Source organism: Mastomys coucha, unplaced genomic scaffold (genome assembly GCF_008632895.1).
Source record: "Mastomys coucha isolate ucsf_1 unplaced genomic scaffold, UCSF_Mcou_1 pScaffold7, whole genome shotgun sequence".
NCBI classification, from domain to species: domain Eukaryota; kingdom Metazoa; phylum Chordata; class Mammalia; order Rodentia; family Muridae; genus Mastomys; species Mastomys coucha.
In genome coordinates this window covers 96,218,199-96,242,529 of record NW_022196913.1, presented here as the reverse complement: position 1 = coordinate 96,242,529, position 24,331 = coordinate 96,218,199, and the positions used below count along the sequence as shown (strand labels likewise).

General features: G+C 38.6%; 1 protein-coding gene across 8 annotated transcripts in view; it reads left to right on the top strand.

Moving 5' to 3' along the window:
• Zhx1 (zinc fingers and homeoboxes 1) overlaps positions 1-16,992 on the top strand; it is a 29,298-nt gene extending 12,306 nt beyond the window's left edge. For 5 of the 8 annotated variants that reach the window (XM_031358400.1, XM_031358399.1, XM_031358394.1 and 2 more), the window contains exons 3-4: positions 9,134-11,984; positions 15,164-16,992. In XM_031358400.1, the coding sequence (XP_031214260.1) occupies positions 9,360-11,981 (2,622 nt within the window). In that variant the 5' untranslated portion in view covers positions 9,134-9,359 and the 3' untranslated portion in view covers positions 11,982-11,984; positions 15,164-16,992. Of the gene's footprint in view, positions 1-267; positions 394-1,112; positions 1,191-9,133; positions 11,985-15,163 lie in introns of all 8 variants that reach the window. The other 3 variants (XM_031358395.1, XM_031358397.1, XM_031358396.1) reach the window with 3 other exon arrangements.
• Positions 16,993-24,331: the final 7,339 nt, after the last annotated feature.

The following is a 24,331-nucleotide window of genomic DNA, read 5'->3' as shown; positions in this document are numbered from 1 at the left end:
TGTCTGTTTACCTCTTACATGTCTGGTGCCCACGGAAGCTGTCACATGTCCTAGAGCTAGAGTTACAGATGGTTGTGAGCCACCATGTGGGTGCTAGAATTGAACCCAGGTCCTTTGGAATTTGAAAGAGCACCAGTTCTCTTAACTGCTGAGCTATCTCTCCAGACACCTCCTCCGATATTTTTCAAGACAGGGTTTCATGTATCTTGTGTTCTTTTTATGAACAGGGATGACCTTAAATTTATAATCTTTACCTTCTACTTCCAGAGTGCTGAGATTACAGGTGTGTACCACTATACCTGTCTGGGAAAACAATTCAGGATTTTGATGCATTCAGGGCAAGCATTCTACCAACTGGGCTACCTCTCTAGCTCCTTAAAGACTTTTTTCAAAGTAAGTTTTAAACATTGCTGGGCCCTTACTATGTTCTTTGTTGGAGCTTAGAGATATAGTAGAAAGCCAAACAAAATCTTTCTGACCGCCGGGCGGTGGTGGCGCACGCCTTTAATCCCAGCACTTGGGAGGCAGAGGCAGGCAGATTTCTGAGTTCGAGGTCAGCCTGGTCTACAGAGTGAGTTCCAGGACAGCCAGAGTTACACAGAGAAACCCTGTCTCGAAAAAACCAAAAAAAAAAAAAAAACCAAAAAAAAAAAAAAAAAACTTTCTGACCATAATAGAAGAACTTTTATTTTTTAAAGATTTATTTATTATTATAAATGAGTACACTGTAGCTGTCTTCAGACCCCAGAAGAGGGGGTCAGATCTCATTACGGGTGGTTGTGAGTCACCATGTGGTTGCTGGGATTTGAACTCATGACCTTCAGAAGAGCAGACAGTGCTCTTACCCACTGAGCCATCTCACCAGCCCAGAACTTTTTTTTTTTTTTGATGTAGGGTCATGTGTAACCCAGGCTGGCTACAAACTGTATAGCAGAGGATGATGACATTAAACTCCTGATTCTCGTCTCAAAGGCTGAGTTTACAAGCATACACCCAGCTCCATAGTAGTGATTTTTATTTCTGATTTTTAATTCAATTTGTACCTTGTCAGCTGATTAAGTTGCTTTCAAAAAATTATAATATGCAAATTCTATCTCTTATTCTCCCAAAAGAATTTTTGAGAGAGTGGAAGACAGTTAATCTTTTTCTGCATATGAGCTGTGAAGAAAACACCTCTTGTTTGTTTTGAGGTAGGTTATTCCTATTTATCTAGAGAAGTCTTCTCTGCTGCTTTTCTAGAAGGCCCCTGTGCTGTGCTTTATATAGTTCTTGTTATTGGTCAGAATGATTCCAAGTAATGTTTGACTGCCAGTTTCCCTTGCAGCTGGGCTAGTGACTAAGCAGAGGCAGTCTATCCCGGTCACCTCTGCATGACACCTGTGCATGACACAGTGCAAGGCACATGGTTGACATTCCATATGTTGTTGTTGAATGACATTTTTGAAGAATCTTAGTTTTATAGGTGAGAAAACTTAGAATGAACTTGAGTATCTTTTCCAGATACTTTACTGAGAGAACAACTTTAAACCCTGTGATTTTATGCTGTCCCATACATATAACCTCTATGAAGTAATTAGTATCTGATTTTCTTTGTCCATGAAATGGATCAGTTGTACTAAAGTTCTTTTTTTTTTTTGTTTTTTTGTTTTTTTGTTTTTTGGAGACAGGGTTTCTCTGTGTAGCCCTGGCTGTCCAGGAACTCACTCTGTAGACCAGGCTGGTCTCAAACTCAGAAATCTACCTGCCTCTGTCTCCCACGTGCTGGGACTAAAGGCATGTGCCACCACTGCCCAGCTAAAATTCTTGTTTTCTACAAAGTTATAACTTTAAGAGCTCTGAAGATTTCTTTTGTTGTACAGTGTGTGTGTGTGTGTGTGTGTGTGTAGATGGAAACCAGAGGATAACATCAGCTGTCATTTCTCAGGTGCTGTCCACTTTGATTTTTGATGCAGGATCTCTCATTGGCCTGGAACTTGCTAAGTACCCTAGGCAGGATAGGGAGTTCCAGGGATCTGTTTGTCCCTGATTCCCCCACCCCTACCCCATATAGAGTTAGAAGTGTCTGGCTTTGTTGTTGTTTTGGGTATTGGAGATTGAACTCACTTCTTGTTCTTGCTCAGCAAATAACAGTCTCCATCTCCATCATTTTGTTCTTTTATCTCTCTTTAGATTAAATGCATGTACAGAACTCAGCCATTTGGCCAAATCTTGAAGCTTTATGGGGAGTGGGGATTCTCATTTTTTCTTTTCTTTCTTTCTTTGTTTTTAAAAAGAAATACATATCATCCACTGTCTCTGTCTTCAGACAAACCAGAAGAGGGCATTGGATCCCATTACAGATGGTTGTGAGCCACCATGTGGTTGCTGGGAATTGAACTCAGGACCTCTGGAAGAGCAGTCAGTGCTCTTAACTGCTGAGTCATTTCTCCAGCCCTTTCATATTTTCTTAAGAACTGGTCTTTCTTACTTTTCTATTGTTGTGACAAATCATCATGACCAAGGCAACTTATAAAAGAAGGCACTTAATTTATAAGTTTGCACTAGCATGCTAGGTTGAATCTTTATTCAGTTTCAGAGGGTGAGAGCTCATGAACATCATGCCAGGGTGGGATGGTAGGGGGGGGCGGGGATGGTGCAGGAACAGTAGCTGAGAGACCATCAGACCCAAAATCATGGGCAAGGTGCTAACTGGGAGTGGTGTGGGCTTTTTCCCCCTTTATTTTTGATATTATAATATAATTGCATCCTTTTTATCTCTCTTTATTTCCCCTTTATCCTCCCATATGCCCCTCCTTGCTTTTTTTCAAATTCATGGTCTCTCTTTTAATTATTGTTATGCATTTCTAAGTATATGTATATACATATATACCCCTAAACATAGCCTTCTCAGTCTGAATAATGCCATTTGGTATTCGAGAAGTAACTGATGTGCTCTTCTTCCCTGCAGAAAACTATTTCTTCCACTCTCAGCATTCCTTAGTTGCCTGTAGTTCTTTATGTAGGATTGGTGGGGTTCCCTGTTATGCATCTTTGAGGAGAACTACCACTTTATTAAACCAGTATCATCCCTAACTATATTCTAAACATTTGTCCTTTTACCCACAGATTAAGGGTAGTCCTTCTTCCTTATCAAGGCATGGGCTTTTGAATCCTCAAAGCCGATCCACAGTGACACACCTCCTCTAACAAGGCTGTACCTAAAGCTTCCACTCAATTGTGGACATATGGGCATATTTTCATTCAGACTACAAGAACTATTTAAATAATATCCAAACTCCAGTTTTGTTAGCAAAACAAAAAGAAACGTGAAAGCAGGTTGTAGTGAGCAGCTTTAGAAGAAGAAAGAGTCTCAAAGGTCCACGTAGTTAGATACAGAAGCCCCAGCTGTTAAACAGTCTGAGTGCCTTGAGGTAAGTAGGTTGCTTTTTGTTTTCCATATGTAGCCCAGTCTGGCCTTGTGTTCACTGTGTAGACCAGGTAAGCCTGGAACTGTAAATCTCTTTTCTCAGCTTCCTTTTTTTTTTTTTGGTTTTTTGAGACAGGGTTTCTCTGTGTAGCCCAGGCTGTCCTGGAACTCACGTTGTAGACCAGGCTGTCCTCGAACTCAGAAATCCACCTGCCTCTGCCTCCCAAGTGCTGGGATTAAAGGCATGCGCCACCACCAACCAGCTTTTCTCAGCTTCTTTAGTGCTGGGTTTATAGGTTTGTGACAGCATGCTGAGCTAAATCTTTATTTTTTAATTTTTAAAGATTTTTATTTATGTGGATGTGTCTATATTAGTATATGCTATTGTAGGAGTGGGGAAGTACTTATGGAAGCCAGAAGAAGGCGTCAGATCCCCTGGAGTTGAAGTTACAGGTTGTTGTGAGCCACTTGACATGGGTGTTGGAAGTTAAACTTAGGTCCTCTAGAAGAGCAGCAAGCAGTCTTAATGGCTAAGCCAACTTTCTAACTTTTCTCCTTTAAAAAAAAAGTCTCTCTTACCCTCTTTTGCTCTTGCCTCTCTCTTGCCTCTTGCCTCCTTGCTCCCCCTCTGTTCCCCATTCCCTTCCCCCTCTCTCCACGTGGTCATGGCCGGCCCCCCACTACTCCCTTCTCTCCTTCTCTCTGCCTTTCTCTGCCTCTGCTACTCTTAACTCCCCTCCCCTTGCCCTGAATACACTTTATTCTATACTATAAAAAAAAAAGCCTCTCTTTTCAGTAAGTTTAATTAGATTTAAGTATGTCTTTAAGGTCAATATTTTCTGAGGGAAAAGCACAACTTGGGTGTAGATTATAATATAGCATAAATATATTTTTCCTGACTATAATAAAAATATTTAAGCTTATAAGATTTGTTTAGATCTAGGGCTGACAATTTGAGTCAGTGGATAAAGGTACTTGCTGCCAAGCCTGATGATCTGAATTGGGTCCTTGTATCCCACATGGAAGGAGAGAATCAACCCCTGCAGATTGTCTTCTGAGGTCCACAAGTGCACACTAAATGTAAAAGTAAAGGCAATTTGTTAGATCTGCCTTAATTTTTACTTGTCAAGTTGAATTAGTGAGCTGATAGAAAAAGAAGTAAAAGTAATAATTTGATGGCCTGTCTTTATATGCTATATATGATTAAAAAAATAAAAAGTTAACATAAAAAGTTTACTCTTTTCTGAAGAGGCACAAAGGTAAAGGGGCCTGGGCTACTCAGTCCCTCTCCTGTGACTCTGAGACTGACTGCTGCTTGCTCTACCTTAGATTTTTGGGTTCTACTTCTCCCTCCCCATACTGGGACTTGCTCAGGAGGGCCTCAAACTTTCTGCCTTCCTGTGTCAGCATGGAAAGTCACACAGAATTCACTCTAGATTGGTTTCAGATAACGCAGCACAGCTGTGGCATAGTGAGATGGTTTGGATGAAATTGATTCATTGTTTTGAAAGTGTTTTAAGTTTGCAAGACACAGTTTTTAAAAAACACCTCTTAGAACCCCTAGAGGTAGAGGTACGGTCCTGGGATCAGGGACTCTTGTCAGGACCTAGTTCTGCTTTTATCTCCTTCAATCAGCTACCTACTCTCTATTTTCTCTCCTTTTAAAAATGTGTTCATTCTCATATATTCATTGTACATGGCAGTGGACTTCATAAAGACATTTTCATATTCTTCTTTTTTTTTTTGTATTTTCGAGACAGGGTTTCTCTATGTATTCCTGGCTATCCTGGAACTCACTCTGTAGACCAGGCTGGCCTCGAACTCAGAAATCCACCTGCCTCTGCCTCCCAAGTGCTGGGTTTAAAGGCGTGCGCCACCACTGCCCGGCCGTTTTCATATTCTTATATTAAATAACTTGAGTACATTCACCCCTCCTGTTCTTTCTCCCCACCACCTGCTGTTCTTCACATTCATTAACCCACTAAGCTTTGCTTCTATTCCATGTCCTATATAAACATATGCTTTTATGTGTCTGTATAAAATTGAGGAGCCACAAAGAGCTAAAACATGGGATATTATCTTTCTGGGGTAGCTTTTTTTCTCTTAATATGATCATCTTTAGTAGCATACATTCTTTTTTTTTTTTTTTTTTTTTTTTTTTTTTTTTTTTTTTTTTTTTTTTTTTTTTTTTTTTTTTGGTTTTTTCGAGACAGGGTTTCTCTGTGTAGTCCCGGCTGTCCTGGAACTCATTCTGTAGACCAGGCTGGCATCGAACTCAGAAATCTGCCTTCCTCTGCCTCCCAAGTGCTGGGATTAAAGGCGTGCACCACCACCGCCTGGTGCATACATTCATAAACATAATTTGACTGACATTTTGGCTTTTCAGAGTAATTTTTTTGAAGAAAGGGCTCCTTTTTAAAAAAAAAGATTTATTTAGTTATTTATTTACTTATTTATTTAATGTATATGAGTACACAATAGCTGTCTTCAGACACACCAGAAGAGGGCATTGGATCCCATGTGGTTGCTGGGAATTGAACTCAGGACCTCTGGAAGAGCAGCAGTCAGTGCTCTTAACCACTGAGCTATCTCTCCAGCACAGGGCTCCCTTTCTTAAAGCATCAATTTTGAAAACTACTACTTTCAGGTAGCTTCAGAAAACAAACCTGTCTTTGATTTCTAGCTATTAGTATATCCCCGTTGGGCTGCCGAGATGGCTCAGTGGGTAAGAGCACTGACTGCTCTTCAGAAGGTCCTGAGTTCAAATCCAACAACCACATGGTGGCTCACAACCACCCATAATGAGATCTGATGCCCTCTTCTGGTGCATCTGAAGTCAGCTACAGAGTACTTACTTATAATGATAAATAAAAATTAAAAAAAAAAATAGTATCTCCCCATCAAAGACAGCCTTTTTCAGATGCAAGAGAATAAAGTTATAAGATAGCTTACCTTTCCACCTTCAGACATACCCTCGCTGGTCGTGCATTGCCCTTCCGCTTGGCTGAGATTCTCTGCTGTTTCTCTTTTTTATGGTGTTGGATATTGAATCCAGAGTCTTATTGCTACCCCTGAACTCTGAGAATCCCTGTTTTTAATGATAATCAGCTATCAAATAGCTGCATGATGACAGTTTGAAAATACCAATGATTCTTATTTGATTAGAAGATGATACTAGTTTACAATAGCTTAGGGCTGGAGAGATGGCTCAGTGGGTAAGAGCTCTGACTGCTCTTCTGAAAGTCCTGAGTTCAAATCCCAGCAACAACAGGTGGCTCACAACCACCTGTAATGAGATCTGACGCCATCTTCTGGTGCGTCTGAAGACAGCTACAGTGTACTTATTTATAATAATAAATCTTTGGGCCTGGGTGAGCAGGGACTGAGTGAGCAGGGCAGACCGGAGCAAGCAGAGGTCCTAAATTTAATTCCCAACAACCAGATGAAGGCTCACAAATATCTGTACAGCTACAGTGTGTACTCATATACAAATAGTTTGAATTTCAGAGATTTCTTTATAATTGCTTACAAATAAAACACATTTTAAAATGGTACTTTCACAGTACATGTCATTATACTTTATTCTTATTCATACCTCCCTCTCACTGTGCTTCCCCCATCTCCCCTTTTGTTGGACTCCTATCTCCCAATACCCTTCCCTTATGCTTTCCCATACACAGGTTCTACTACCCTTTCTCCTCCTTTCCCTTAAGGTCCTTTCTTCCTACTCATGGCTCCCTTACACTTTCATGACACACTAGCATCCCTACCCCTATATATGTATATGGTGCAGGTGCACGTGCACACACACACACACAGACACACACACATACTTTTAAATGTGTGTGTGTGTGTGTGTGTGTGTGTGTGTGTGTATGGGAGAACATATGCAGTATTTGTAACACTGGCTTATTTCACATTATTTAACATAATGACTTACAGATCTGTACAATATCTTACAAGTATGATTTTATTTTCTTCAGATTTACTTATTTATATTTTATATGTACTGGTGTTTTGCCTGCATATATGTCTGTCCACTACATGTATACCATGCCCACAGTGGCCAGAAGATGGCCTTAGGTCCTCTGGAACTGAAGTTACAGATGGTTGTTAGCCACCCTGTGGATACTGAGAACTGAACTTAGCTCTTCTGGAAGAGCAGTCAGTACTCTTAATCACTGAGCCATCTCTCCAGCATGTGATTTCATTTTTAAGAGTAGAGATTTAGACTATTAATACTATGTATAACCAAGCTGATGATGTTTGTTAGGGATGGTTAGTACAAATTTCTGTGTGCTGCTTGAACCTGTCAGATGAATATGTAGTTGCATCTGAATGATCAGATGTGTAGAGTCTTCGCACCTTTAAATCAGGGCATCGCTGTCAGTGTAGCTTCGTAGAAGGTCCTCGAAGACTCCTTTTTCTTCGGCTATGACAGGGATGATGCTGGTATATGAAAAATCACTTGAAATTATGGTTTCAAGTAAGGGTAATCATTAATTGTATTTATTTGAATTTGGTTTAGACTTTACAAATACACGAGCCTTGACTTAGCCTTAAAATTTTACTTTAAATATTTTGACTGCAAATTTATTAGAATGTATTTTTAAAAGTTTTAAAGTTTATTGAGCTATAATTCACATACCAAAAGATCTACCCATTTCAAGTGTAAAATTCAGTGACTTTCAAGTGTATATATATATGGATGTCTCAGTATCAATATTGTGAGTGCAGCTATTGTTGACTGTATCAGTCTGTTCTGACCTAGTTGGGTTCTGTGGAACTAGTTCTCTATTCCTGTCCATTCAGGTTAATTGACAGTTAGAGACTACCTGCTTCAGACTTTCTGTTTGCACCGTCAATCACACATGAATGAGAGGTCAGCCAGAGAAGCTCAGCTGGCTATGCTGAGGTCTTTTGCTTCGTCAAGAGTTTTGGAGACTGCTTTATCATAATAAAGCTGTTACTGAAAGGGGTTTGGGGGGCAAACAGAACAACAGTACCTTTAATAAAGAGACTACAGGTATGCAGGAGTAGGTAGGGATCAGGAACAGAAATGTTAGCAGTAGTCTGCTATAATTCGGTTAACACTATATTAGAAAATAAATAGGAGAGGTGACTTATAATGCAGAAAGATATATCAACTGTATAAATGATCTGGAATCAAGAACAGCCTGAGTTAAACTTTATAAGTATATACAGTATCCCTGGAATGACAGGATATAGGAAGGAAGAGGAGGAAGATGTCAAGAGATGAAGTAGAAAAGTGAGATTGGGGCCAGAGAGTGAAGGGAACTGCATATGCCTTAAGGAGCTTCAACTCTATTCTTTTAGCATTTGAGCTCAGACAGCAGAGAAGGAAGAACTAGTTGATGGGTTGAACTTCGCATACATGTCACTGTGACTGCGTTTATAGCTCCTTCCTTGTTAACAGATTGTTGTTACTTTAGACTTTAGACTTTAGAGCGTGCTTGCCATAGCAGGCTCCTTTCTACTATTTAGCTAACTAAAAGATCTAAATAAATGATGTGGGCTGACCCCTAAGTATCATATGGTCTTCAGTGTGTTGGCTTAGAGATAGACATGTATTTAGAATCTTAGAGTTCCTGATTCAGAGTATATATCTGTATAACTGACCTGTGCTATAGCTTAACTTAAGTAAAATATAATAACATAATTTGATTAAAAGTCATAGTCATGCATTTTAAATTTATTCCAATGTAGGTGACTGGAGTTGTGCTTCATACATTTCAGCAGTTCAGCAGTGTTTTATCTGCCAACTAAACTTTTTACTTGAGTGCACCATGGAAACGCTACTAATGAGACTTGTTGAGCACAAAAGTGGACTTGAAGAGCCAGAAGCCACTGTTTTCAAATGAAGGATTCCAAACAGTTTTAAGCCTCAGTGCTTTTAAATCACCATCGAGATTCCCCCGCTCCTAAAATCAAAATGGCAAGCAGGCGAAAATCAACGACACCTTGCATGGTCCTTGCCAGTGAGCAGGATCCAGATCTTGAGCTGATATCAGATTTGGATGAAGGCCCTCCCATCCTTACACCTGTAGAGAATGCTAAAGCAGAGAGTGTCTCCAGCGATGAAGAAGTTCATGAATCTGTGGATTCTGACAATCAGCAAAATAAGAAAGTGGAAGGGGGCTATGAATGTAAATATTGTACTTTTCAAACTCCAGATCTAAATATGTTTACTTTCCATGTAGATTCAGAACATCCCAATGTTGTGCTGAATTCATCTTATGTTTGTGTTGAATGCAATTTTCTTACCAAAAGGTATGATGCACTTTCTGAGCATAATCTGAAATACCACCCAGGAGAAGAAAATTTCAAGCTGACTATGGTGAAGCGGAATAATCAGACAATCTTTGAACAGACAATAAATGATCTGACTTTTGATGGTAGTTTTGTTAAAGTGGAGAGTACAGAACAAGGAGAATCTATAGATATTTCTTCTTCGGGAATCTCCATTAGTAAAACTCCCATCATGAAAATGATGAAAAATAAGGTAGAAAACAAACGGATTACAGTCCACCATAACTCAGCTGAGGGCACTTCTGAAGAGAAAGAGAATGGAGTAAAAGCAAGCCGGGAAGAAAATGCAGAGAGTGCGAGTCCTTCAGCTTTAGAATCCAATACAAGTACTTCCACCATCAACAGAGTGCATCCCAGTCCTGCCAGCACAGTGGTGACCCCTACAGCTGTTCTTCCTGGGTTAGCACAGGTGATAACTGCTGTGTCTGCTCAACAGAACTCAAACTTGGTCCCTAAAGTCTTAATCCCTGTTAATAGCATTCCTACCTACAATGCTGCATTGGATAACAATCCTCTTCTACTTAATACCTACAACAAATTCCCTTATCCTACAATGTCAGAAATTACAGTTCTTTCTGCTCAAGCAAAATATACAGAGGAACAGATCAAGATCTGGTTTTCAGCCCAACGTTTAAAGCATGGTGTTAGTTGGACTCCTGAAGAAGTAGAAGAGGCGAGAAGAAAACAATTCAATGGAACAGTACATACTGTACCTCAGACCATAACTGTTATTCCTACACACATTTCCACAGGGAGTAATGGGTTACCATCTATTTTACAGACATGCCAAATAGTTGGTCAGCCAGGCCTGGTCCTTACTCAAGTAGCTGGAACAAACACCTTGCCAGTAACAGCACCCATTGCCCTGACAGTGGCAGGGGTTCCAAATCAAACAAATGTACAAAAGAGTCAAGTGCCTGCTGCTCAGCCTGCTACAGAAACAAAACCAGCCACAGCAGCAGTTCCATCATCGCCAAGTGTCAGGCCCGAAGCTGCACTAGTGAACCCAGATTCATTTGGTATTCGGGCCAAAAAGACTAAAGAACAGCTGGCAGAACTGAAAGTTAGCTACCTTAAAAACCAGTTTCCCCACGACTCGGAAATCATCAGGCTTATGAAAATAACAGGCCTTACCAAAGGCGAGATTAAAAAATGGTTTAGTGATACAAGGTACAACCAGAGAAATTCAAAGAGTAACCAGTGCTTACATCTCAATAATGACTCCTCTGCCACTATCATCATAGACTCCAGCGATGAAACCCCAGAACCCCCAGCTGCAGCTGCCTCACAGCAGAAACAGTCCTGGAATCCCTTTCCTGACTTTGCTCCCCAGAAGTTTAAAGAGAAAACTGCAGAGCAACTTCGTGTCCTTCAGGCAAGTTTTCTCAACAGTTCTGTACTAACGGATGAAGAATTAAATAGGTTAAGAGCGCAAACCAAACTTACTAGAAGAGAAATTGATGCTTGGTTTACAGAGAAAAATAAAACAAAAGCTTTAAAGGATGAGAAAATAGAAGTAGATGAAAGTAATGTAGGTAGTTCCAAAGAAGAGCCTGGAGAAAATTCTCCTGGAGATGAAACAGTTGCACCTAAGTCAGGAGGGACAGGCAAGATATGTAAGAAAACACCAGAGCAGCTGCACATGCTTAAAAGTGCATTTGTCCGAACACAGTGGCCATCAGCAGAAGAGTATGACAAGCTGGCTGAAGAAAGTGGCCTTGCCAGAACAGACATAGTTAGTTGGTTTGGGGATACCCGTTATGCTTGGAAGAATGGAAACTTGAAATGGTACTATTACTATCAAAGCTCCAATTCAAGTAGTTTGAATGGTCTGTCTTCCCTTAGGAAAAGAGGGAGAGGCAGACCCAAAGGACGGGGCCGAGGCAGACCACGTGGGCGGCCCAGAGGAGGAAAAAGAATGAACACCTGGGAGAGGGTACCATCGCTTATAAAGTTTAAAACTGGAACAGCAATACTTAAGGATTACTACCTAAAGCACAAATTTCTTAATGAGCAAGACCTTGATGAACTTGTCAACAGATCACACATGGGTTATGAGCAGGTCAGAGAGTGGTTTGCAGAAAGACAGAGAAGATCTGAGTTAGGTATAGAATTATTTGAGGAAAATGAGGAAGAAGATGAAGTTGTTGAAGATCAGGAAGAAGATGAAGAAGAAACAGATGATAGTGACACTTGGGAACCCCCACGACATGTGAAGCGGAAGCTTTCTAAATCAGATGACTGAAATGTAAGTGTTTAGCCTTTGTATTCATCATCATATACATGTTTTAACAGCCATCTTATTGGTTCACTCATCTTTACATTAGTGTGTGTGTGTGTAGGCCAGAGCTGATACTGTCTTCTTCTATTGCTCTCTGCCCTATTTTTTGGGACAGCGTCTCTCTGAATCTGGAGCTCACTGATTTAGCAATACTAGGTGTCCAGGTAACTCCGAAAGCTCCAAAGATTCACCTATCTCTACATCTTCAGTAGGAATATAGGTGTGCACTGCTGTGCCTGGCTCTCATGAGGGATCTTGGATCTGACCTCAGGTTTGCATGTTTTTATGCAAGCACTTTAGTGACTTGAGCCATCTCCCTAGCCCTTATCTTTACTTTTACTAATTTTTGTTTACAACATTTTTTTTTCCTAATAAGAGGACCAGGTGCCACTAGTCATGACATGTATTATTATGATGTGTAGCTTGATTATTATATAGGGTTTACTGTTCTAATGTCCCTTTAATTATTTATTTTCTATATAAAACATTTTAGTAACTAAAAGGTATTTCTTGTAACCTCCTCTTTACTAATGCTTCATTTTTGTCTATGTAAGGAAACAATTAAAAATACAAAACTAAAAATAAGGGCAAGTATACTGAAAGGAGAGACCACAGCATAAGGACTGATGGGTTCAAGGAAACTGAAATAAAAGTAGATGCTTTTTTCTCCATTGTTGTCTCTCAAAATGTCATCAGACTTTTGCTAGAGTTTAAGATGCATTGCGCATTCAGTATCCTTTTCTGTTAAAAGACAAAGGCCTATTCCAGATCATGTATTATCTCACTAGTGCTTAGGTGGCATTTGTTTTTGAATAACTACAATTTTTTGTCATAAATCAAAATGCAGATAAAAGATTTCATATTTGATATAAATTAACTCAATCACCTAAAATATCTTTTGTTCTTTGGGATAAGATAAACTTCCTGTAGTATAAGTACTATGTTTAGCTAAAAAAATTTCCTGCTGGATGTGGCTTTATATCCCCATAATCTTAACATTAAGAAACTGAGGCAGGAGGAGTTCAAGTTCTAGGCTACATAGGAAGATCATCTCTTAAAACAGTATAAAATCTTCATAGTGCAAACGAAAACAGTTTAACTAAAAGTTTTGGCATGTTCCTTAATAGATTGTAGATTAAATTAAAAATTTATTGTAGTTGCAGATAGTTACCTGAAGTTAGGCCTTCAGTTCTTTGTATGTGAGTTCCAATACTGGGGAGTGAGCCAGGGGATTGTTTATGCCAGGCAAGCAGTCTAGCACGAAGCTACATTCTCAGCCCAGCACTTCAGTTCTTAATTCTTTTGGAATTCAGGAACATGGTTTTATTCTCTTCTGTTCTTTGTTTTGGGAATATTCCAGAATAAAAACACACTTTTGAAAACAGTTTACTTGTCATGAAATGCCTGTGTTTGTCTCTCTGTAGCTCAAATAGCATCTAGTCAGCAATTGCTGTTGTGTTTTCAATCACTAAATGGGGGAGGGGCATAGATTCTCATTATTATTTTGTATATGAGCATAGGTACTTATTTCCTTGACTTCTTTACTCTCTAACCTACATGTGTACTCTTTTATTCTACACAATATTTTCTTAGTCCTCGGGAGGATCTTCCTGGCTTGCTTATTTTAGTAATTATTTATAGAGACCTTAATAAAGGCTACACACTAGTCTCACTTATTAACAGTTCCTTTTCCAGTTTCTTCTCACTAACATCCCTAAGACAGAAATCAGATGGACTAAAGCTTCACTTATTTACATCAACAGTCTAAGTCTCATTGCGTGCCAGAGAATAATATCATGTCATCATTTTAAGTCACAAGAAGCTCAAGAGTTTTGTAGCATTATCCTGAAATCTTGCCCTCCACTTCCTCATATCAGAGACTTCACCACAGGCTTTGTTCTGACCCAGATGCATAAAATATTTGTAGCAGGGTTTTTTTTTTTAAATTGCTAAACACAAGAACATGTCTTCCGCCAAGATTACATCAGCAAATTTGTTGCTGCAGTGAATTTGTTGCAGCCTTTGCAGTCATTTTTGGGGGAAGTGTAATTGTTTAAACATAGGTGAAATTTTCCATACTGTTTACTTGGATCTGACTTTCACTTATATAATAACTGATACTTTTTATGGTCATAAAATTCACATAAGTCTGGTTTTAAGAGTTTATACTATTTGTAGTATATGTTTTCCTTTGCTTTTGAAACACAAAGAAGCCAGGGCTGGCAAAGTAGTTCAGTAGATAAAGCATTTGCCTGAGGTCAGACTCCAGCACCTGTTCTCTGGGCACAGTACTAGTAACCCCAGCACTGAGGAGAGATGGTGGAGAGAGATGTATACCTGGAGTTCACTGGCCAGCCAGCGTAGCTGCATCAGAGCTTTGCTGGCTTGTCTCTGAAACTAAGGCAAAAAGCAGCTGAAGAACAACCCCGCCCCACGACATGTACCAATGGCTGGCACATGTGCACCCTCCCATGAACCTATACACAGCATATAGCTCATATATACAATTTAAGAAATATATGGAAATGTAAAATTATAAAACACATCAATTAGCATGTTATTCATTTAACAAAATAATTCTCACAAAATTATTCAGTACAGTTTCCTCTTAAAAGTTTTATTTCAATATGATTTAGCTTACAAAAATACCTACCCAAACCTTCCCAAAATATTGCAACTAGGCAAAGCCACAGAAACCAGGTACAAAAGTAATTCCTTTTTTACAACCCAGAACTCATTGTTTAATATAAACTTTGAGGAATATACAAAGGAATATGATAAAAAAGATACTGCAGAACACAAAGTAAATATAACTTTTGTACAAGTTAGCCTTGTGTACAAGCAGAAATACTATGGATTGTTAGATTTAATGTTACAAATACTGACAATGAAATATCTTCCTACTAATAATTTTATAAATGATTACAGAAAGGCGTATGTCTAAAAGCAAATGTGGCACATGAGGAACATACACATGGTTTACACAAACTGCACTGTGAGGTGTGTGTGGTAAGTGATCTCACTGTTAAAGACAATACAGAATGCATTTGTGGCTAACTGGTTATTATTTTTATTCTAAAAGCAAAACTTAAAATATGGTTGTCTTTAAAGTTTCAGGGTTTTGTTTATTTGTGTTTCTTTTATAGCTACTTAAAATTCTGAAGGAGAATAAGTTCTTCAACTCAAGATGTCTGAATTACTGTGAATTGGCCCAACCAATCCTGATGACACTGACAGTACTGTGGGGCATACATACTCTCAAAACAGAATCCAGTGTCCAAAAGAAATGGAACTTGATGTTGTGCCAAAGTCAAACTGCTGCAGTCGGGGAAAGTTCTGCGATGTATATAGAGTGCTAATTAAAACAAACCTGTAAAAAGTGAAATTTTAATACAGTACATTTTTATTCAGACAGGATGGAAACCTTGTGAATCTTTGACTTTCTAAGGGGTTAATGACCACTAGAGCTTGTCCTCACATCTAGTCCAGCTTACAGCTGTGTAAGATGGGCTGTATTACCTGTATTCTTTGACATGTGATTAAGCTTACAGCTTTGAGTGACCAAATATTTTACAGAGTAAAAGTTGTTAGAAATGGGAGAGGAGAACCAAACCCTACTTTACTTCTGTGTCTTATTTATCAGGTCCTACACCAAAATTAAAAGTTGTACATGGGCTTACACAGTTTGCAGTGTGCCTGTGCCTGTTATGTTAGCACAGGAAGACTTGTAGCTGGCTGGCCTTCATGACTGGATCCTCCACTGAACACTCACTCATAAACCACTGTTTCCACTTGCAGCACTTGTGACTTCTCTGTCAGAATCTGATTTGCTTTTTACTAAATTGAAGATATCACCCCAAAGGGAAAAAGAACTGAGTAGAGAGAAACTCTAAATATTGTTCCAAACATGTGAAACAGAGTCCACAGTAAAATACATGTGGTGCATGTTCTCACGGGCACCAGACAGGCTCAGGTCAGATTTTGCAGGAATCATCTTTTCATGAAATTCTACCTTGTGTAACAATTTCAGTGAACAGAGAAAAAAAAAATTCAGAACTTAACAAGTTAAAAATTACCTTTTCGTGTAAGAATCAGGGCTTGTTACTGGTAAGCCTGCTGCAGCAGAAGACAGAGTTCCTACTGACTTGTAACTAGACTGGTGCTGAAGTTCGTGTTGGGAAGGACCCTTTCTGTTGTGATCATAGGACCACTTTTCAAACTGTGTTTTCCTCACAGAACAATTTTCAGTTTTATTAGATTTGGACTTAAAAATTTCTTTTTGGATGATCACACATAGTGGGTTTGGCCAGTTCATGTTTTTTTTTCTAACTTAATGAATAATAAATACTAAGCTCTTGGTTAAATGTTTGTCAGCTAATGAGAAATGTTATGAAAAAGCCTTGAATATGCATGCTGCTTTCATTTTTATAAACTTTTTATTTTTTAACTATAGCTTTATTAGCAATTCCCAAATGCTGCAATTTGCTGATTTCTTCACTCAGACAGCTGGCTTTGTGGGTGGCTTTTTTCATACTACTGTTAACTTTTTTTAAAAAAAAAGAAGTGATGTAAAGACTGTAACAATTGAATGCACTAAGCTGTTTTTCTTTTACACATTTAAAAACTTCTTAAAGTACTCTGTATTATAATGATTAAATTGCTCCCTTTTTAAAACCATTGCTAATGTGGTCTGAGTTTTATTTGACAGTAATTTTAATGTTCTCAAGATCCAATCCTTGAAATGTCAAGGATTGGAGATGAAGGATTTGAATATATTTACATTACGTTTCCTTTGTGCTATGCTAACTTTGATAGCTGCAAATAACTCTGTGGTTTTCCATCTCTCTGGTAGGCTGGATGAAAGTCTGCTCTGATGTTTGCTAGCTTTTAAATAAATTTATTCAACAGTGCAAAAGAGCTTTTCTTTCCTGGTTGACTATGTCTTTGAATACAAAATAAAAGTTAGCAATAATGAGCACTTTTGAGTGATTTTTTTTCTATTGAGCCAGCTTTATAAAAAAAAAGTGGTAAAATATGGATAGAAGTTGCTATTACAATTTTAAGTGTACAGTTTAATGGCACTAAATTATATTCACAGTGTTACACAATCATCACTGTAATTTCCAAAACTTTTTCATCACCCCATACAGAAATTTGAAACCATTAGGCAATAACTCCACATCCCTAGCTCCTGGTAACCTCTGGTCTACTTCCTGGTCTATGAATTTGGCTACTCTTGATATTTCAAGTGAGTGGAAACACACAGGCTTTCCTTCTGTGTCTGGCTTATTTCACTTGGCATAATGTTTTCAAGGTCATCCATGTTGTAACATATATCATAATGTTCCTTTTTGATGACTGAATTATAGATCACTGTGTACTAATTTTTGACTATTGCTCATCTGTTGATGGACACTTGGGATATTTCCATCTTCAGATAATTGTGATTCATGTTGCAGTGAACTTGAACTCTGGCCTATAAGTCTCTTTTTGAGTCTCTATTTTTAGTTCTTTAGATATACATTTTAGAGTAGTACTCTTATTTAGATGATGAATTCTATGTTGAATATTTTTTAAGATAAAATTTTAAGTTCATCTCAGACTGGTAATCCAACTCACTGCATTACTCAGATTTTCTTTGAACCCACAATCCTACTATCTCCTCATTCTGAGTGCTGGGGTTACAGGAGTATGCCACCACACCTAGTGGCATAACTAGTTAACTTTCTGAGAAATCACCAACTCATTTACAGTGCCAAAATGCTTCCCATACAATCTTATGTATCTCATGTTATAGCCAGCAACCAGTAAAAAGGGTTCTATTTTTTTTTTTTCACATTTCCCTCATACCCTTTACTTTCAATCATTAAGAATATTGTTGGGGCTGGAGAGATGGTTCAGCGGTTAAGAGCACTGACTACTCTTCCAAAGGTGCTAAGTTCAAATCCCAGCAACCACATGGAAGCTCACAACCATTCATTATGAGATCTTATGCCCTCTTCTAGTCTGTCTGAAGACAGCTGCAGTGTACCTTTGTATAATAATAAATCTTTAAAAAAAAAGACTTAAAAAAAAAGAATATTGTATAGCCAACATAAAGTAGTTATGTTGTATAATATTGTATAGTCAACAAAATGATAGCCATCTTGGATGTCAAGTATATCATTGTGGTTTTGATTGGCATTTCCATAATGACATCATCTTTTCATATGGTGATAACCATTTGTATACCTTTTTTGTTTAATGTCTGTTCAGGTCCTTTGCCTGGTTTTTAATTGGGTTATTCCTTTGTTGTTGAGTTCTAGAGATGCTTTGTATAGTCTAGTGTTACAGTCTTATCTGAAACATAGTTTGTAAATATAGTCAGTCCTCATTATTTGTAGATTCTGTATATGCAAAAGCTCCTTCTCATTAGAATTTATTTGCAACCCCCAATTCAATACTTGATGCACATTTGTGGCTATTCCTCTATGTGCACAGAATAGCAAAACATCTGTGCTGTCTGAGCACATTCCCAGGTCAAGTAGGTGGCTCTTACCTCTCCTAATGCAAAGAAACAGCCTTTTTTTGTAGTGTACTGTTATGTTTGGTATTTGTGTGCTTCCCCCACCCCTGGCGATTCATTGTTTATTTTAAATGTAAGACTGGATTGCTGCCTAGTAAATGCGATGAGTCTGCCTTGCGCCATGTGGAGAAATGCATGCTAGCTAAGCTTAATTCCAGTAAAGCTACCGTGCTGCTGGCCATTAATTCAGTGTTAATCAATAGTGCATGTTAACTAAGGTGTCTTTAAACAGAAATGCATAAAACAAGTTTAGGGATTAATTGATAAAAATATGGAAGGGCCAGTGGTTTGTCTTTTGCTTTTCTGGTCTGTTTTCTGAAACTGTGTCTTATGTAACCCAGGAAGGCACCACATAGCCAAGGAAGGCTTGAATTCTTCGTCCTCCTTTCTCAAGTTCTGGATTAAAGGCATGCATCATCCCATGTTCAGGATTTTCAGGATTTCTTTTATTAGATTTTTATTGTATGTGCGTATGTCTCTATATGGGTGTGTACACATGAGTGCAGGTACCCTAGGGGGTCAGAGACATTAAATTTTCTGGAGCCGGAATTATAGGCAGTTGTGAATACTGGGAACTGAACTCAGGTTTTCTACGAGAGCAGTACATGCTTTAGCCTCTAGGCGTGATTTCTTTTTCTTTCTTTCTTTAGTTTTCTTTTTTCCCCTCACTCTGCTCTTTCTTGAGACAGGGTTTTTCTATGTAGCCCTAGCTGTCCTGGAACTCACTTGGAAGACAATTCAGAAATCTGCCTGCTTCTGCCTCTCTACTGCAGGGATTAAAGGGGTGTGTCACCACAGTGTGCTTTTGTGGAACATAGCCACTGAGAACAATGAGAATTGGCTGTTATTTTCCCATTGTGTTGGTTGTATTTTCACTTTATTGGTTAATATACAAATTTAACATTTTTTGAGTCTAATTTTCAACTTTTTATTATTGCTTATGCTTTTAACATCACATTTAAAAGGCAGTGTCAATCTCTTAATTTTTATTAAGTGTTTTGTGATTTTCGGCTTTGAACTTAGGTTCTTAAGTCATGTCTACTTAGTTTTATATATGGTATGAAGTAAGATGTCCAATTTTATTATTTTTTTCTTTATAAACTTTAGCTTATAAAACAATGGATTTCAATGTGATGATCTCTTCTTAATTGCTTGTTTGTTTAGTGCACACATTGGTACATGTATAGAGAACACCTTTTGGGAATCAGTTCTCTCCTTCCACTCTGTGGGTCCTGAAGGTTGAAGTCTGGTCATCAGGCTTGGCACAAGTGCCTTTTCCAGTTGAACCCTCTTGCTAGCTCCATTATGACATTTCCATGCTATAATATAATTATACCTTGCTCATGTCTGTCCTCCACTCTTACTTCCTCCCCACTATTGCTGGACCTTTTCCCATTTTCTCTTTTCTTGTCACATATAGATTTAAACCTACATTTCACACCTTGTACTCCCTTTCCTTTCCCTGTCGATCTTTTCCTTCCTACTTGTAGTCCCCCCTACCTTTATGCTACATGTATTTGTATTTAAAACTAGATTATGCTTATGAGAGAAAGATGTGATGTTTGCTCGAGCCGAGCCTGTTTTCCATTCAGTTTCCTGAAAGTGACGGAACTTCATTCTTTTCTACAGCTCACTAAAGCTCAGCTGTGTATCTCTGCCACATTTTTAATGGTTCATCTGTCGATGGCCATCTAGACTGGTTGAATAACTTGGTTATTGTGAACAGAGCAGCAATAAGCATTGGTGTTCTGTGGTATGTTGACTTAGATTTCTCTGCGTTTATATCTAGGAGTGATTTATGGTACTTACTATATGTTTTAAAGTCAACCTCTCTTTCCTTCCTTGTGTGTGTGTGTGTGTGTGTGTGTGTGTGTGTGTATGCATCTGCCATGCATGTATGTGTGCAGGCATGCATTTACCATGGTATGTATGTGTGGAGGTCAAAGAATAATTCATAGGAGTTGGTTCTTTCCTGCTACTTTTGTGGAATCCAGGGAACAGGCTTGGGTTGTCACCCATGTGTACAGTAAGCACTTGTACCCACTAACCATCCAGCAGATTGTACAGTTCAGGATTTTACTAATGATTTCCAGAGTGCCTGCACTGATTTATATTCCCGCCAGCAGTATAGAAAGGGTCCGTTCCCCCAACATGCTCACAAGCATATGTTGTTTTCCTCCTGAAAAATTATCTATGTATATGTACACTGCAGGCATCTTCCTCAGTTGCTCTTTTTCCCCCCTTAAATGTATGGGTGAACTGGGCTTGGTGGCACACACATTTAATACCAGTACTCAGGAGGCAGAGGCAGGCAGATCTGAGTTGGAGGCCAGCCTGGTCAATAATTGGAGTTTCAGGACAGCAAGAGCTATTCAGAGAAGCCCAATCATGAAAAACAAAACCAAGGTAACAAATAAGTATTGGTGTGTTTTACCTGCATTTGTGTAAATGCACTGGTGCCCCTGGAGGCTAATATCCTGGAACTGGAATTATAGACAGTTGTCTGCTGTCATATGGGTGCTGGGAATCAAACCCAGGTTCTTTGTGATAGCCAGTGCTTCTAACCACTCAACTAAACACTTGTTTTAGTGGTAATAGCCTTTTCAGCAAAGATGAAGTGGAATCTCAGTGTTTATATTTATTTGATGAGTAAAGATGTTTGTATGTTTCATTTTTAGAATCTATACATTCTAGGTACTAATTGTCAGATGTATGGTTGGCAAAGAGTCTTTTTTTCCCATTCTGTGGTCTGTCTTGAATTCTGCTGCTGGCTTGTGTTGTGCAGCCTTTTTATCTTCATGCAATCCCTTTGTTGAAGTCAGATCCACCTGCTTCTTGTGTCCCGAATGCTGGGATTACAGGCATGGACCACCACACTCAGCTGCTCCTAGAGCTCTTTTTAGAAAGTTTGTGCCTATTCATCTATCTTAAAGTTGTTTGTACAGTCTCAGACTTTGATTATATCTTTTGTGTGTATGTGTGCATTTTTTATGTGTTGTATGTGTCTATGTGTGTAGGCATCTTCCTTAATCACTCTTCCATGTTTAATAATTTTTTCAAAAATTTCCCTACATATTTAATTTGTGAGTGTATGCATGCATAAGCTACAGCATACACGAGGCCAAAGGACAGCTTGCATGCATCGATTCTCTTCTTCCACCATGCAGGTCCTAGTGCTAGAGGTCAACGTAGGTAGTAATGCTTCGGAAGCCATCTCCCCTGCCCCACATTAAGGTTCCTGATACATCAGAATCTGTGAGTGAGTGAGTGAGTGTGTGTGTCGTCATGCGTGCCTTGCATGCCTGTGGGTGAGAGAAAAGAATCTAGTTTAATTCTTGTACATGCAGATATCTAGTTTTCCTGGCTATTTATAATTTTTTTCTTTTGTAGATGATAATCTAATTGTTTCAGATCACTATTAAATCAACTATTTTCTATTTTCCCCCACTGAGCAAACTTTGTACTCCTGTCAAAATTTTTTTGTTATTGTTTGTTTGTTTGTTTTTTGAGATGGGTTTCTTTATGTAGCCCTGATTGTCCTAGAACTTACTCTGTATACTATGCTGGCCTGGAACTCACAGAGATCCTCCTGACTCTGCCTCCCAAATGCTGGGATTAAAGGTGTGGACCACCACTGCCCTGCAATTGGTTATATTCTTGAAGGCTTATTTTCTGGACTCTAAAATTCTATCCTACTGGTATATATTTCTGTCCTTAAGCTAGCCCTGTATCACTTAGATTTTTGTAGATTTGTAATGAGTTTTGAAATCAAGAATATGAGTCTTACAACTGTTTTTAAAGATTGTCTTTGGGGGCTTGTGACATGGCTCAGTGGATAAAGGAACTTACTGCCAATTCTGAGTATCTGAGTTTGATCTCTAGGACTGCATGGTATAAAGAGAGAACCAGTTGTTCTTTGACCTCTGTGACCTCCCCCAAGCCCCTACATAAATAACTAACTTTTTTCTTTGCGGGTTGTGGTTCTGTTTAGCACCCTTTCCAATTCCATGTGAATTTGAGGATTGGCTTTTCCATTTTAAAACAGATGGTTGAACATTTGATAGAGAGTATGTTGATTCTGTAGATTTCTTTGGTAGCAGTAACATGTTAATGATGCTGGCTTCCTGTCTACAAACAGGGTATTTGTCATTCTGTGTATTTGGTGTTACTTAAGTTCTTTCAGGAATGTTTCAGTGTGCAAGCCTTTCACTTTTTTGACTAAATTTATTCCTATATATCTTATTCTGTTAGATCTTGATATTAATGGAATGGCTTTTCCTTTTAATTAATTTTTATTTGAGCACACGCATGCGTGTGTGTGTGTGTGTGTGTGTGTGTGTGTGTGTGTGTGTGTGTGTGTCTAGAGTCTGGGTGTCTGCTCAGTATGAGTGCTAGCAACTGAACATCTACAGTTCGGTTGGATCTTCTTACAGGAGCAGTATAGGATTCTGACTGGTAAGTCACCTCTCCAGCCCTTGAAATTACTTTATTTTTTGACTTGGCCATTGCTGATGTATAAAAACAAATCATTTTTTGTTTGATGATGTGGTAAGTTGCAACTTTGCCCAGTTTATCTATCAGATCTACCAGCTTTCTTATGAGAAAGAAAAAAACAAGGAAAGAAAAAACAGAAAGGACGATGTGTTTTTTTATATAATGTTTAAAATAAAATTTATTTTAAAGTTAAAAAAGAAATGAAGGAGGGAAATAAAAGGCCAAAAATGTCTCGGACTTTGAGCATAGTCAAGCGCTCTGACAGTTAGGCTTGGATAGGCCAGGGACAACCCAGCACAGCTAAGTATCTTCCTGTGTCTTTTCTGCACACACATCTTGCTCTGAGGATATGGAGCTTTCTGAATTCTCCCAAAAGCACAAGAACTTTCTAATTTTCGAAGAATCTCTCCTATTCCTTCCTCTCAGGCCTTTGTGATATGCTTTTATCTTGACTTTGTCTTTGACTTGTATTGACCCAAGACTTTGAAAATTGATAGATTGGGTTGTTTGTTTGTTTTTGTTTTGTTTTGCAATGATTTCAAATAATGCCCACTGCCTTTTAGTCAAAATTCCAGGTTATATAAAGTAAGTAGATATTTTTAGAAGTCCTCCAGCAGCCCCGTGGTCTAGAACAGACAGACCTAATAATTTGAGGGCTTCTTTGCATTTCCTCTGTCTAGGAGGTAGGGCTGTATAGTGAGAACATGGATTAAATATTCCTTGTCACCCCTTAAAACAGAACTTCCATGAGAGCAAGGATCTTTTAAAAATATAGATACTTTTCATTTTTGTGTTTGTCAGTGTACACACTTTGTGTGCAGGTACAGAAGATGCCAGAAAAGGACACCCACACCCTGGAGCTAGAGTTACAGATGGCTGTGAGCTGCCTGATGTGGGTACTGGGATTGAACTCTGGTGCTCTCCAAGAACAGTGAGTGTTCTTAATGGCTGAACCATCTCTCTGGAAGCTTAACTAATTTATGCTCCATTCTGACAACAGGACTTTTCTTACAGTAGATAAACACAGATTTTAGTTGAATCAATGAATAACTATAAAAACTCTGCAGAATATGAGAAATGTATATTGGTAAATTATTCATGAGAATTAGCAGGTTAACACTCATGCTCAAAATAGAAGGGGCAGATTTTAGCAAAAGCAGCATACAGAAAGGCTAGCAAGATAGCTCACTGGATACCTGAGTCTGATTCCTGGGAGTGATGTGGTAGAAGAGGGAACTAACATAAGTTGTCTTCT